We start from the raw sequence: 15053 nt of genomic DNA, 5'->3' as shown, positions 1-15053 counted from the left end.
CCCCATACCTTGATGCTTACAGTCCTATCTGAATGACCAGAGCCATTGTGAATCCTGACTTCACTCAGGATAGCACAGACGTTGGAAACGTTGGAGACAGCAAGGATGAAACCAAAGTTTGCACCAACACTCTCAGGAAGGATGGTAGGATTTGCCTTCAAACTAATGAGGACAGCCTGGAGATCAGTACTCTGGTACTATTTTATGGAAACCAGTGTAGTGCGTATTTTTAAGGTAGTATTCATTCTTTTATCTTCTTAAAAATTTTACCTTACAGATTTTTATTTTCTTTTATAGACTCTAGTCCTGGAATTGTGTCTCTTAAACGTATTGTCATTTCCTTTCTTCTAAGACTAGTAAGTAAGTGCATGTTCAAGTATTTCCAGCATATATTGTGTTGCTGTTACAAACTGGATGAACATACTTCTTTTCTTCTAGGATGTCTGTTACTATCACCTTATCTCTTTCTTTTCTGATGGCTCAGATTAACAGAGTGCTGTCACATTTATTTCTCTGGTCTTTTATGCCAGACTGGGTGTTTTACTTTGCTTCTATTCTGAGTCTGGTGAGTTTTGTTGAGATATAGAACTTTGAGGATGCATCATCATCATCATCATCATCATCATGTAATGGGAAGAGTGTGAGCTTTTGAGACAAAGGCCTGAATTAGGATTCTTGCTCCTCGACTTACTGGCTTTTTGAGTTACTTTTTGAACCTTTTCCCAGCCACATTACCATGATCTGTAATAATAGGGATTAGTTGGGTTTTTGTGAGGATTAACTAGGGCAACCAAAAAGAAATGGCTCCTATATTCCCCTTTTAGAGTAAATGTGCAATAAACTGTGATTTTCCTTTATATGCAGTCCTACTTTGTGTGTTTGCCCCCCCTCCTCCCTTCCTCCCGCTCTCTTCGTCTTTCTCATTCTCTTCACCCCCCCCCCCCCCGAAGTTTTAGTGATTCTTGAGAGATCACACTTATCCACTTTCAAGAGTACTTTGACCATGCTCTGGTCATCAGTGTTAGACAAATAGGGTCCTCGATATTGTTTCTAGCCAGACTTCTCCTTTCAGTGAAAATAGTCCTGGGTATAGTCTGCGTCATAGCACTTTCCCCTGTCACACCTTTTGTCTCTCCTGTTGCCTATTTTTATCCAAGCTTGTCTCTTCCCTCCTATCTATTCATGTTAAAACTCTCCCTGCCAGGTTGAGGCACTTGGCTGCCAGACGTCTTTAACTTGGCCGTAGGGGCAGGTGTAGTTATGAACAGCAGAGACTCACCAGTGGCATCAACAAAATGGAATTTTATTCTTTTTCCACATCAAAGTCTGGCAGTCAGGTCCTGGTCAGTGGCTTTGGTTCATGACGTCGTTGAGGAACTAGGCTCGCTTTTCTTAATATTTCACCACGTGTGTGCTCCATTCCTAAGGCTACTTTGTTGCTGCCTATTTACTTCTCATACCACTTTATCACTTAAGTCTACACTACCTGTGGAAACAGAATATCGCCTATACAAGAGGAAAGTGTCTTTACCCGTCGGATTCTTTGTTCCCGCCTGTATCAGCTATCTTGACCATCGACTGCCCCCTAGCAGAGTGCCATGTTGGATTTTTCTCCACATTCCTCTGAAAGTAGTCCAACGTGTGAATTTTAAGATTGTCTTCCACCAGAATAATGGTAGCACTCTTCAGTTTATTTTTATCAAAGCATTTGTGGAAATAGAGTCCGTATTTAAGATGTATAGGTAGTCAAGTGTATTTATGAACTGTATTGAAGATGAAATTGTAAACAGTTCTATGTATCAATTGTAATAGCCCATACTTTTGGTTCATTTTGTTTTCTTTTATAAATATTTCCTCTTTTCAGTAGCAACAACTACAAGAACCTTTGCTTTTTTCACATTATGTATTGTGATTGACAGATATGTGAGGCCATAAGAGTATTTTTATTTTAATAAATGAGGCAACTGGTTTCAGAGGTTGGGTAACTTGTCCCAGGTCATATAATGAGTAAGCGGCAGACCTAAGCCTCAAGCCCAGATCTTTTGAATCCCAAATCACTTCCTTTTGCACTATGGTATATGAGCTGGAAAGTAAGGGCATTTTTTTGCTTAGTGCAGACTGAATTCTCAGAACTCCCTGTTTCTGCTTTTCCAGAATGGATGGACCATCCTTGAAGGGAGAACCATCATTTCTAGCAGAATGTTGAGCTGGAATAGGGTTGTTTTCCTTGATTTGCTGTTAAATCTTCATCCAAAGCTTAACAAAGATCTCCTCTTCCCTCTTTAAAATCTTTTACCTGTAGTCCTTTTTCTTTGTCTTCTGGGATTGAATTTATAATACGTTTTTTAAAATTGTGTCCATGCTCTCAAGGAGCTTAAAACCTCTTTATGGGGGTTACATTGGCATACATGTCTCAGTGAAATTGCTGTGTGTGTATGTTTTTGGTTTTTTTTGTTGTTTTTTTTTTACTGTTCTTTATGTGGTACATTTTAAAATTGATATAGCTCTGTCATCCTCTGTTTCAGAAATGTGTACTTAATTGTCTTTATGTTTTACCCTTGTACTTCGTACCTGTGGTATGCTTAAAACTCTGCTTTACTCTGTTATGTCTAGAAAGAACAATCTAGATTCACACCTGAACACACTTTATCATCTTATAATTACAAAGGGTCAGACAGAAGGTGCTGGCAGAGTATCCCAGCTCTGCCCAGAAATGGGGATAGTGTCATTCTTCCTTCTGTGCTGCTTCAACCACCGTGATGCTTTGATTAGGTAAGAGAATTTTTTCCTTATTGTTGCAAGCTGCTATCTGATGCAAATAGCCGTCTCTCCCGTATCTAATTTGTCTTTAGCTTTACCTCTTGAGCGGTTATTTTTCCATTTTGCACGACTGCCAATGTGTGAACTTTAAAATGAACTCAACTTATGAACTCAGGAACTAGCTTTCTTTGGCAAGACTGACTTCACAGAGTTCTGGATCTCAGTTGCCTTGTACTCCTTGCTGATGTAAGTGAAGACAGGCTATTTTAGTACCTCGTTAATCAAGAACAAGAAAAGCCATTTGTCTCAGGCATAGGTTCTCTCTAAGAGCTAACCGTAATATCTGTGTAGGTTGTGACTGAGTAATTTGGAGTTTTTCCTTTTTTGTGTGTGACTTAGCAGTTTTCAAATATAGGAAAGGAAATTATAATATGGTTTGTAAGCATAAAAGCGTTCCCCAGATCCTGTCGTGGATATAACCTCAATTTTTAATTGTCCTTTGGGAAGAAGTCCATTGCTTATGAATCCCTAGATCTGAGAATTGTAGACTTTCTCCCAGAAAATTCGAAGGAAGCATGCTATAGGGACACATCTGCTCTAGAGGTAATGGATTCACTGTAGGTACTCTCTCTCAGAATCCCTTCTTGCTTTATGATGCTTTGGTAAACATTCTGTAATTCAGATAGGTGAAAAAAAATCACCACCAGCAACCTCCAAAACCCGGGAGGAACAGTTAGCTATTGCCTGTTGGTAGTTTTGAGTACTTTAGAGGGAAGGCATTAGATAAACATGAGGCATTTTTTGTTGTAACGATTGCCCTTACTTGTTATCATTTATGTACCACCTGCCTCACTAATGCAATTGCTTACGGGAGCTGCAATTTTATTCCTGATGGCTACTTTTTGTCATTATGTAATCTCTGGTAAACCACATACCATCTGAATGTTGCCATTGGATTTCTTTTTTTCTTCAAACTCCAGCCGTAGAATACTGTTTCTATCCCATTTGTCAGTGAGCCGCGGATGGGAATTTCTTAGGAATATATGCTACCTGGTGCCTAGGAGAAGAAAACATTAAAAACCAGTGTAACAGCAACTGGTTACCCCATCATAGTTCTGATTACCTCAGAAAACTATTAAAAGACCATTAATAAATTTTCCATGCGTGGCTTCATTATTATTACCAATTGCTAAATTGCTCACTTGCCCCTTTATTTACTTTCAGATTTGCAAACATAAAATTTGTGGCTTTCATTTGCTGACGCATAGCTCATCGTATATATGTACGTGTGTGTGCGTTTTCCTGGTCAACTGCTGTTTCTTCCCTGTTCAAAAGCTTGGGGTCTTTTATTCTGAAAGATTTCTGCCAGCAGTTACCAATCTGTATGTTATGGAACAATGTATTGACATGATAGACTTTGCCAGTTTCACTTGCACAACTAATAGCTTCCTTCTAGAAAGCAGGGAAAGGCTTTCTTGCTGAGAAATATGTTGATTTAGTCTCTATTTACTTCTCATCAAAAAACTTTTTAAAAAGAGTATTTTGTTTTCAAATTTGAAATCCCTTGATGTGTGAGGTATTTTTACATAATGAATCAAAGCACTTCTTGCTAGTTATTTTTCTTTTTCTGACAGTACTAACAATTGTATTTTTAATACAATTAGGAACATGGAAGATTTCACATTATAGTAGGTAGCAACACGGAAACTCGTGGCCCATCTTCTGAATTTTTATGTCTGTATGAAATCATTAGGCTTAAGTAAGCTAATTATAGTCTTTATTTACTTTTTTTTTTCTTATTGGAAAGGATTCCCCCCACTTTTTCAAACAATTGGAGAATTTGAACAGTACCCGGGAAGCACAAGTTCGGTATGCCATCTCCGAAATTCTGTGCCAAATGGCATCTGGTCAGTTTTCTGTGTCCGAATGTCCATCACTCTTACCTGCTCCATTCTTTATTTAGCACTACTGGTTGGCTTCCCCCTGATACATTTGAAAGACATGGGCCATAAACACTTGGGAATAACAATGTATGGTACCCCGTAAATAGTTCCTTTTAGGTGTGAATCATCAACCCAGGAATATTTGTTTTTTAAAGAAAAATCTTGGGGCACCTGGGTGGCTCAGTCGGTTGAACGTCCCGACTTTGGCTCAGGTCATGATCTCACGGTTCATGGGTTCAAGCCCCACGTTGGGCTCTGTGCTGACAGCTCGGAGCCTGGAGCCTGCTTCGGATTCTGTGTCTCCCTCTCTCTCTGCCCCTTCCCCACTCGCATTCTGTCTCCCATCTCTCTCAAAAATAAAGAAACATTAAAAAAAAATTTTTTTTTTAAATAAAGAAAAGTCTTATCTGTGGACTTACTTCCTGTGGTCTTTACTTGGTAGATATTTTAGCAGTATGATAAAGTTAAAAAAAGCTAGGGAGTAATTTGACAAGGGGAAAGAATTTTTGTCATAGCACAATATTTGCATCGTGTGTGGGGTTACCTTCCCAGTAATGAGATAGAGGCTCGGTTCTCTCTTCTGGTGGTTCTGCATTTTTGATTCTTGGTTCTTTGTTTAGTATACAGTGTAACTCCATTTTATAAACGTATTTTGTTTTAATGTTCTTAATCTTTATGTATTTTTGAGAGAGAAAGACAGAGTGCGAGCTGGGGAGGAGCAGAGAGGGAGACAGAATCTGAAGCAGGCTCCAGGCTCCAAGCTGTCAACACAGAGCCCAATGTGGGGCTCGAACCCACAAACTATGAGATCATGACCTGAGCCGAAGTTGGATACCCAACCGACAGGGCCACCCCGGCGCCCCTATAAATTTATTTTAAAAATTATTTGGAAATAATATGTCACTTAGAGAGTGCCCATTTTTTTTTCTCTTTAAGTTGTGATGTAGTTGACCTATAACATTAAATTTAAAATGTACCACATGTTGATTTGATAAATTTGTATATTGCCATGTGCGTACCGTCGTGGTGTTAGTTAATACCTCTGTCCCATCACATAATTTTAATTTCTTTTTTGTGGTGAGAACAATGAAGATCTAGTCTCTTAGCACCTTTGACGTTTATAATATGATATATTGTTGACTATCATCACTATGCTGTGCATTTGGTTTCTAGAGCTTACTTATCTACTAGTTGCTAATAAGTTTATATCCTTGAACAACATCCTCCAGTTTTCCCATCACCCCAGCCCTTGGTAACCACCATTCTACTCAATGTTTTTACAAGTTCAGCGTTTTTAGATTCTACATATAAACGATATTGTACAGTATTTGCTTTTTTTCTGTCTGACTTATCTCACTTAGCCTCGAGCCCTCAGTGTGCATTCGTGTTGTCATAAAAGGCAGAATGTCCTTCCGTCTCCTGGCTGAATAATATTTCATCGTGTATTTATACCCATCATTATCCATTTACCCAATGGTGGACATACAGGTTGTTTCCATATTTCAGTTCTTGTGAATAATACTATAATAAACATGGGAATGCGGGAATCTCTTTGATACCCTGTTTTCATTTCCTTTGGATATATACCCAGAGGTGGAATTGTTGGATCACATGATAGTTCTATTTTTAATTTTTAGAGGAACCTCCATACTGTTCTCCATAGTGTCCACACCAATCTACATTGTTACCAAAGGTGCACACGTGTTCTCTCATTGCCACGTCCCTGCTAACACTTGTTATATCTTGTGTTCTTGATGACTGTCAGACAATGCCCATTTATTATTATTATTATTTTTTAAATGTTTTATTTTTGAGAGCGAGAGCATGACTAGGGCAGGGGTGGGGGGTGGGGGGGCAGAGGATCCTAAGCAGGCTCTGCACTGACAGCAGCGAGCCTGGGGTGGGGCTTGAACTCACAATTGGTGAGTATCAGACGCTCAACCGACTGATCCCCCCAGGTGCCCAGACAATGCCTATTTAAAGGTGTTCATAAAATGATTTGAAATAGTTTCACACTGATTCAGCGAATGGCATTAACTTTATATTTGATTATCAGTACCAGTTTTATTTTTCTTTTCATTAAGGACCACTTGAATTGTTCTTTTCAAACCTGTTGATGGATTCAGAATTAAAACTTAGAGATTAAAAGTATTAATAATAAGCATATTTAGACTGGAAACATGTCATTTGAGAGCTGTCAGATGACCACAGTTGTCAAAATTCTTTTTTGCTCATTTTCATTAGTCCGCAAATACAACAGGTTGAGTGTTTTGCAAAACTTGAGCTCCTTAGCTTTTGTCCCTGAACTCTTGATTGGCTTTGCAGTTTGGTGTTTGGTATTTAGTCCTCATTGGTAATAATTTAAGAAGGCAATCAGGTTTTTTATAACTCTTCCAAAACTCCCTTTGCATGTAAATTCAGTATCCCGATATAATCCCTACAACCTAAGATTTTTTCCCTAAGACATATTTTCATGTTTGTATTTAATCAACTGTTTCTATTCATTTCATTATTTCTTGAGAGTTTCAGTAGATTACCTTGAGAATCCAGATATAATGTAATTAATTCTGTTGACTCCACCCAAGCTCTTGTTCAGTTGATATTCCCTAGTGTTGAGTTTCACAGGAGAATTTTTATACTTTCAGTATCTAATGGTTATACTGTGGGCAAGTTCCTTTCTTCATTTTACCTGATTTCTCTCATTCCATTTTTGCTTGGGTTATGCAGCTTGACCCATCCTTCAGACAATAAGCTTTCATATATTTAATAACTATTATTAGGTTACCCTTATGCTGTCTTTTCTTCAGCTACAGTAATCACAGTTGCTTTGAGTTTCATTTCTATGCTGCTTTTATAAGGCTTTAATAATTTTAGTGGCTTCTTCTCGATCTTTAGAAAACAGTAGTATGAGATTATAAAATGAACCTACCGGTGGAAGTGTGCTTGTCGTGTATCCTCTATATCAGTCAAATTCTTGGAGATCTTCAAACTGAAGCCTCCATGGGAACATTTATTATTTGTTCAACTATGGCCATAAAAATCGACTTTGCAATCATATTGAGTCATCTTGACAGTGCTGTGAGTGACAGAAACTAATCTTATCTGCTGGCTAGCATTTTAAAAATGATAAATGGACCCTCAGTCTTTAGTTAGCCTATAAATGAAATTAGGTTTATCTTATTTCTCCAAGAAATAGCATTACTTAGAAAATTTTGAATTATACCTTTCTGAATGGAGTTAAATAGTAAAGGCTAGGGGCTACATTTTGATTATTATTATATACATATATAAATTTTTTTTTTTTGGCCTGGCTTTTAGCACCAAATAATGGTGCTTTGGGAAAATGAAAGTGTAAAGAACTCAGCATATATTTCCTGAAGAGAACAAAAGATTCTTCATCGTCCCTGCTTGCAACCTAACGTGAAAATTATACTCAGATACACTGAAAAATACATGTTGAAGATACAATTTTACCAGGTATTTGTGCTTTGATTTTTTTTTTCAGATCTAAAATACATTTTTAAATCTTGATAATCACAGCATGTGAAGGACTAATGTTTTATCTGTCTTCCTTCTAGTCCTCTAATCATTTAAAGATCAAGTTAAATTGAAATCTAGTACAATTCCTGCTGGTAAAGTGACTTTTATAGTAACTTCCGCCATTCATTTGTTTTCCCAGTAGGAAACTGATTTACCTTACTTCTCCATGTGGTTCTGATATCTTTGTTTTGAAATGGTCTTTTCTTTGTCAGTCAGGATCAATGACTTCAGAACCCATTTTTATCAGCTCCTAGAACAAATTAAATTAGGTCACCTCACAGTGTCTAATGCCTTTTGCTTCTGCATTTTAACTGAAATTTCAGAACCTCAACACTGTCAGTTTTCCCCTTTTCTCAATTCTTATTCTCCAAGACCATGCTAATAAGTTTGTTGGATGGTATTTTGTCAAATCTGAGGTTTAACCAAATCAAGGGAATTAAAGCAGTAACCTTTTTATGTTCTGTTTCTAAAGCAACAGGATATTGATGTGCTGGGTTGATTGGGTGCGGAAAAAAAATGTTGTCTTCCATTTGTAGATTTCCTTCTTTTTTCCTGGTCAGCATGCTTCAGAGCTTTGTATCTCATACATGAAATAATAGAGCGATAAGGCTTGAATGAGTAGGAGGATAACTCTTCACCTTTTGTTCTGATTATTTTGTTTTTAATTCCGTTTCACTTTGGGTTTTTACAAGCCAGGGGATCTGTGTATTTGCTTGGTGGTTGAAAATTTGCAAGGGATAAAAAGATTACTTAAATATTTTTCTTTTCTTTCTTTTTTTTTTTTTTTTTTTTGCATGCATGGTAGCTATTTTCTCTGCCAAATACTTTTAAAAGAGATATTTCACCCCTCTAACACTTTAGGTTCAAGACTCTTGCTTTGTGGAGAAAAAGTATAGTAATGCCTCATTTGTTAGTATCATTAAGAAACAAAGTGTCGCTCAAAAGTTAATTTTCCACAGAACTAAATCCTATCTCTGGGAATCACAAGGGGGTTCAGTGGACGTGGTGTGGGCTTTTGAGGCAAATCCAAGTAAGAATCCGAGCTCCACCAGTTTTTAGAGGTTTAACTAGTTGTTGAACTTCTCTGAGCCTCAATTTCCTCTTTACTAAAGATGGACTTGTAGTAATGCACACTTCAGTGGTTTATTCTCAGGATTACATGTGTATGAAATACCTAGAGAAGCACTGGATATCAGCTAGCCATTTAATACACAGTAGGTTCTTTCCTCTTTCCCATTGGATGTCATAACTTGATTTACCTTCTCTTTCTCTTATTTCTTCACATTCTTACCGTCACAAAAACATTTAGATTTTACATCCAGTTGTCTTGTCTTTCCATATTTGCTACAGCTTCCCACTTAAGATTCTTTTCATCACTCCCTGGAACTATTTTCAATATTAAAGGCTTTTAAAAGCCATCTGGACTGACTATTCTCCTAATGCTTGGATTCTCTCGCCATTACTTCTTCAGCTGGTTTTCCAGTCTACATCTGTGCTTCATCATGCTGGTCATAGTGTGACCCCATCTAGCCTTAGAGGGCCATGTCATCTCAGTCTCTCATGGCAGCCCTTGAGATACATGAGGATGGCCAGCACGTTCCCACTGAGCCTCTTCTTTTCCAGATGAAAACCCTCAGTTCCTACTTTATATTTCTGGGATATTCTGCTTGACATTTTTGACTGGTTAGGTTGGTTCAAATCACTCTTAGAAAATAGATGCTCACTACAGACATGATTTGATCTGTCTAGAGGAAAGTTGGATGATTTACTTCTCTTGTTCTAAAAACTGTATATCTGTTAATCTAATATTACTCTAGATATGTCTTTCTTTTAATGTTTATTTATTTTGAGAGAGAGATGGCAAGCGGGAGCAAAGCAGGGGCAGAGAAAGAGGGAGAGAGAGAATCCCAAACAGGCTCTGCACTGTCGGCATAGAGCCCTACACAGGGCTCTGTCCCACGAATTGTGAGATCGTGACCTGTGCCGAAATTAGGAGTTGGATACTCAACTGACTTAGCTACCCAGGCACCCCTTCTCTAGATATATCATAGCTAGTTACTCTGTTGATTCATATTGACATTTAAGAGTTCTTCACTGGTGCTATTTCAAAGCTAGGTTTGTCCATTTTAAGATCAAGTTTATTGTGGTTTAATTAAAGCAGAATTCACTCTTTTTTTTAGGTGGACTATTTGATGAGTTTTGACAAATATACGTAGTCATGTAACCAGCACCACACCCGATATATAGAAGATTTCCTCATTCCCAAAAGTTCCCTAATGCCCCTTTATAGTCATTCTCTTTCCTTACCCCCCAGCCTCTGGTACCTTTTCTGTCCCTATGAATTTGCCTTTTCTAGATGCTTTTGTATTCTTACATGGCTGATTTTTCTGCTTTACTATAGAACTTGATTTTTATTTTTTAAAATTTTCTTCATCTTAGCTTGGGTACATAGCTCTAGACTATCATGATCTCTTGGGATCTTAATTGTCTTCCCAGTCTCATGGCATGCATGAACTTGATATGCACTTGGCTATATATTTTTTTGTCCATGTTGTGGAAAAGTAAAAGGCTGACCAAAGAAGAGCTAAGAACAGAACTTTTGTTTGATGCTACAGAACATTCTCTAAGCTGACATTTACTTATCAGTCTCTTTTTGTGTTCTGTTCAAGAATATTGTTCTGCTTATGTTTATATATATATTTGTTAACCAAGGACAACACAAGAAATTTTGGCAGGTGGAAGTCTGGAACATAGTTTTCATCCTGCATTTCTATTATATACTAGTCTAACCTTTTCCACCTACCGATATGATTTTGAAACTATCATATGATACATTGTTGATTAAAATACACATTTCTCCTGACATTTCTGTTCCCTGACAGCTTTAAATTTGAAATGTGTATGCCTAGTACTTTCCATTCACCATAAGAGGTAAGAAACCCATGAATTTTGTTTCTCAACTGATTTTTTTTTTCTTACAAATTAAAATTTTTGTGACGTATACTGTAAGACGTTTTTGTTTTTGAATTGAAGCCATGATTTCTGTTATGAAACTCTTGTCACTTTCGTTAGGTATTAAACAACCCTACACTGGTAGGGAAGAGATGTTTTGCAGTAAATGATTTATATTTATTAAATGAATTCTCTGAGGGCAGGGACCACGTCTCCCCTGTGTACCACTGTGATCCTAGTACCAAGAAGACAGCAGTAGGCACTCCTGGAGAAAGAATCTCTCCCGTAGCTCAACCCTTTCGTAGAAGAATGTACTGTGTTCCCTTGTATTCAAAACCACACCCTGTTTAGGCTTGTTTTGTGACACAGTTATGGTTGTCATTTACAATGCCATTTATTTTACCTGCGTGGATTTCCAATAAAGTTTTTTTTTTTTTAATTTTTTTTCAACGTTTTTATTTATTTTTGGGACAGAGAGAGACAGAGCATGAACGGGGGAGGGTCAGAGAGAGAGGGAGACACAGAATCGGAAACAGGCTCCAGGCTCTGAGCCATCAGCCCAGAGCCTGATGCGGGGCTTGAACTCCCGGACCGCGAGATCGTGACCTGGTTGAAGTCGGACGCTCAACCGACTGCGCCACCCAGGCACCCCTGTTTTTGTTTTTTTAACTGAGCTCCATGGTTGAGACTGTAAAACCTCTCTTTGAGCAATTTCTAGTAGTTAATGACATCAGCCTTGTTCAAGAGTGATGGCCTGACTGTTATTACCACCAGCGGCATCATTAAGGCTTTTTGTATTGTAGCGTCCATTTTGTATGGATTAAAAAAGCATAAGCTTTCAAATTTAGCCGACAGAACTGTGTGAGTGACGTCCACTGTGCCTTAACCCCGCAGGTGAGGGACTCGTGCTGGCTTCCAGATGATTACCTGTGATGATCTTTTTGAGGTGTCAGCTTGATTAGGCTACAGTCCCTAGTTAGTTCAATACAACACTAATCTAGCTGTTGCCGTGAAGGAGTTTTGTAGCTATGATTAAAGTCCATCACCAGTTGACTTTGAAGCGTGGGGGATCCTAGGTAATATGGGTGGGCCCGATTCCACCAGCAAGAGGCCTTAAAAGCAGAGCTGCCCTACCTCTTTGAAGAAGGAATTCTGTCCATGGATGACAGTGTCCGCGTGGGCCTGAGAGGGAGCCCCTGCCCTTCCTGGAGAGGCTGCCCTGTGGGTCTCCGACTTGCCTAGCCAGCCCCCAGTCACTTCCTTGTAATCTCTTCACCTTTATCTCCTACTGATACTCTTTCTCTGCTTGAACCATGACTGATAACTTACCCATCAGAGAGGGGGGTTTCTGATCATTTTATAATGAAAAATGTGACGAAAGCATGCTTCCTAACACATCGGGCTGTTGCTATGTGACTTTTGCTAGGTGAGAGATGCTTCCATTTTGCACACATCAACCGCACCACCGTAATTTGACGTTTGATTTTTTTTTTTCCAGGTTTTTCTTCAGAAAGAAAGGTTCATCTTATACTTTTACTGCATGAAGAGGATAGGGAGATAATGTTTTTGTAATTTGAGTTGTTTTGAAATTGCTCTGTTTACTTTTTTGGAAGGAGAAAAGTAACTGCTGTGCATTTTGATTTACTGCCTTCAGTAGTCAGAGAATATGTTAGCATAAGGTTTAAAATGTGAACGTTCTAGAGCACCAGTACAGAGAATTGATACATAGAGGATGTCAGTTATTCTGAAGCTATGTTCCAGGATTCTGTCACATGCTGATAAAGTGCCAAAGCATATGGATCTCCATATGGTATTTCTTTTGGGGTCCTTCCCACCTGTAATCTAGCTGCTTTTCATTCATTTGAATTTGTCCAAGAGGTAAGCAAACTAAATACGGAAATGGAAATAATATGCCAGTGTTAAAATGCTGAAGTTTGGGATGAGTTACTGTTATTACAGTAATTACCAAGAAAAAAATAATTCATTAAGTAAGTGCATTAGTGCTATAGGAGTAGGGTTTCTATTACCTCATTAACAGCAGGGAGCAGTGTATCCATTTCTGACTTGGGGAGTGGAGAGGAAAATTAATTTTTTTTTAATCTTATTGAGTCTTTAGAGAAGATAGAGTTAGATCATTTTGGACATCCTTAAATGTAATAATAATAGTGAATTTAAACATGTTTTCATGGTTCAGGGATAATGGTGTTGTGAATAGCATTTGGCATTTTGATTGAATATAAAAAGTAATAAAATTAGTTGCATTCTGACTGCATGATATTGCGGTTGTTTTATATCATTAAGAACCTTGATTTCAGAAATGGAAAAAAAAAAAAACTTCATTGAACCTGGTTTACAGACCTCATATAAATGCCTCTCTAAGCTCCAGACAGAGTTACTGGTTTATATGTCAGCTAGCATTGTTTTACATCGCGTCTTAAATGTTTTAGCTTTTCTTCAAAGCAGGTGTTTTAATAGGGCAGAAATCATTGAGGATGTCTGTGTTACTGTTGTCATGTAAAAACAAAAAGGTACTTCTTGTTTACAGTTTAGCAAACATCTGAGACTTTTAACTGGGGGTATTAAAATTTTTTTTTAATGTTTGTCTAGTTTTGAGAGATAGAGACATAGCGGAGCAAGGCAGGGGGTGGGGGCAGAGAGAGAGGGAGACACAGAATCCGAAACAGGCTCCAGGCTCCGGGCTCCGAGCTGTCAGCACAGAGCCTGATGTGGGGCTTGAACTCGTGAACTGTGAGATTGTGACCTGAGCCGAAGTCGGATGCTCAGGAGACTGAGCCACCCAGCACCCCTAACTGGGGGTATTTTTATTGATACCCACATGTTGGGGGAATTGAGGCATTATTATTGATATTTGAAATTCTTTCAAAAGCCAGATACACTAGGAATTACCTCCTTCCCACCACTGACACCCGCAGGGTTAGTTATTCCTGAGACTCAATGGTTACTTGGAATGGGCTTGGAGGGAGGAATATCTCTAGTTGGGACTGGTGGTAGAATTGATCATATGCATCTAATCAATACGGTCAGCCCAATCAGCCCACATGAATGTATCCACCGTGGTATTCATAGCCTGTTACACGCTGTCTGGTGTGAAGCACTAAACACCATATTTTCTTGATAAGAAAACATAATTTTTTCTTATGGTATTCATGGCATCTTAGGTATTTATGAATTCAAGGCACATCTTGTTTACCTTCTTCAAAAATTAAGAACTCTTTGAACAAAATATGTTTGAGATAACAAAGGAAGGAACAGAACTTACCCTTCTTCATGTCTGATCTCTTTGCTTTTTTTGTATAGTTGAAGGATCCTTGGGTTGACGTGCACTGAGCTCTAATACTGTCTTTGCCATTTAATAGCAGGCAGGTGACACTGGGCACATCTCAGGCACGGAGTCATTATTGATAAGGTACAGACAGTATTCTATATCCTACTTAACTTTACAGGATTATCATGAGAATCAAATATAATGGATAGAAAGTGGTTTTTATAAAGTATGATATACATGTAAAAGATATTATTAAATCACGGTATGTCTGTAATTCATATTTTCCCATTCCCATGGCCCCAGTTGATTCAGGCCTTTCGCTGCCTCGCACTTGGACTACATCTGTCTTCTATTAAAGAAATTCCCTCTGCTTTTATGGACTGCGTTGAGTGGTCTTCAAATACTATTATAAATATGTTGCTCTCCTTTTCAAGACTTCAATATGCCACCTGTCTACTCTTCCAGTTGCTGCTTTCTTTTTGTACTTCTTCCTCTCGTTGCATTCCCTGAACATTCCGGCTCTTTATACTTGCCACCCATGGTGCCTTTGCACGCGCTCTTAGTTCTACCTT

General features: G+C 38.3%; 1 protein-coding gene across 2 annotated transcripts in view; it reads left to right on the top strand.

The window, feature by feature from the left end:
* EXOC4 (exocyst complex component 4) overlaps positions 1-15053 on the top strand; it is a 743049-nt gene that overhangs the window by 252736 nt on the left and 475260 nt on the right. The window contains exon 10 of one of the 2 annotated variants that reach the window (XM_053218064.1): positions 8022-8161. The exons of the other annotated variant lie outside the window; for it this stretch is intronic. Within the exon in view, the coding sequence (XP_053074039.1) occupies positions 8022-8050 (29 nt within the window). The 3' untranslated portion in view covers positions 8051-8161. Of the gene's footprint in view, positions 1-8021; positions 8162-15053 lie in introns of those variants that run through there. 2 annotated transcript variants of the gene reach the window in all.

The sequence above is a fragment of the Acinonyx jubatus genome, chromosome A2, assembly GCF_027475565.1.
Source record: "Acinonyx jubatus isolate Ajub_Pintada_27869175 chromosome A2, VMU_Ajub_asm_v1.0, whole genome shotgun sequence".
In the NCBI taxonomy this organism is placed as follows: Eukaryota; Metazoa; Chordata; class Mammalia; order Carnivora; family Felidae; genus Acinonyx; species Acinonyx jubatus.
This window is presented reverse-complemented; position numbering and strand designations above follow the sequence as displayed.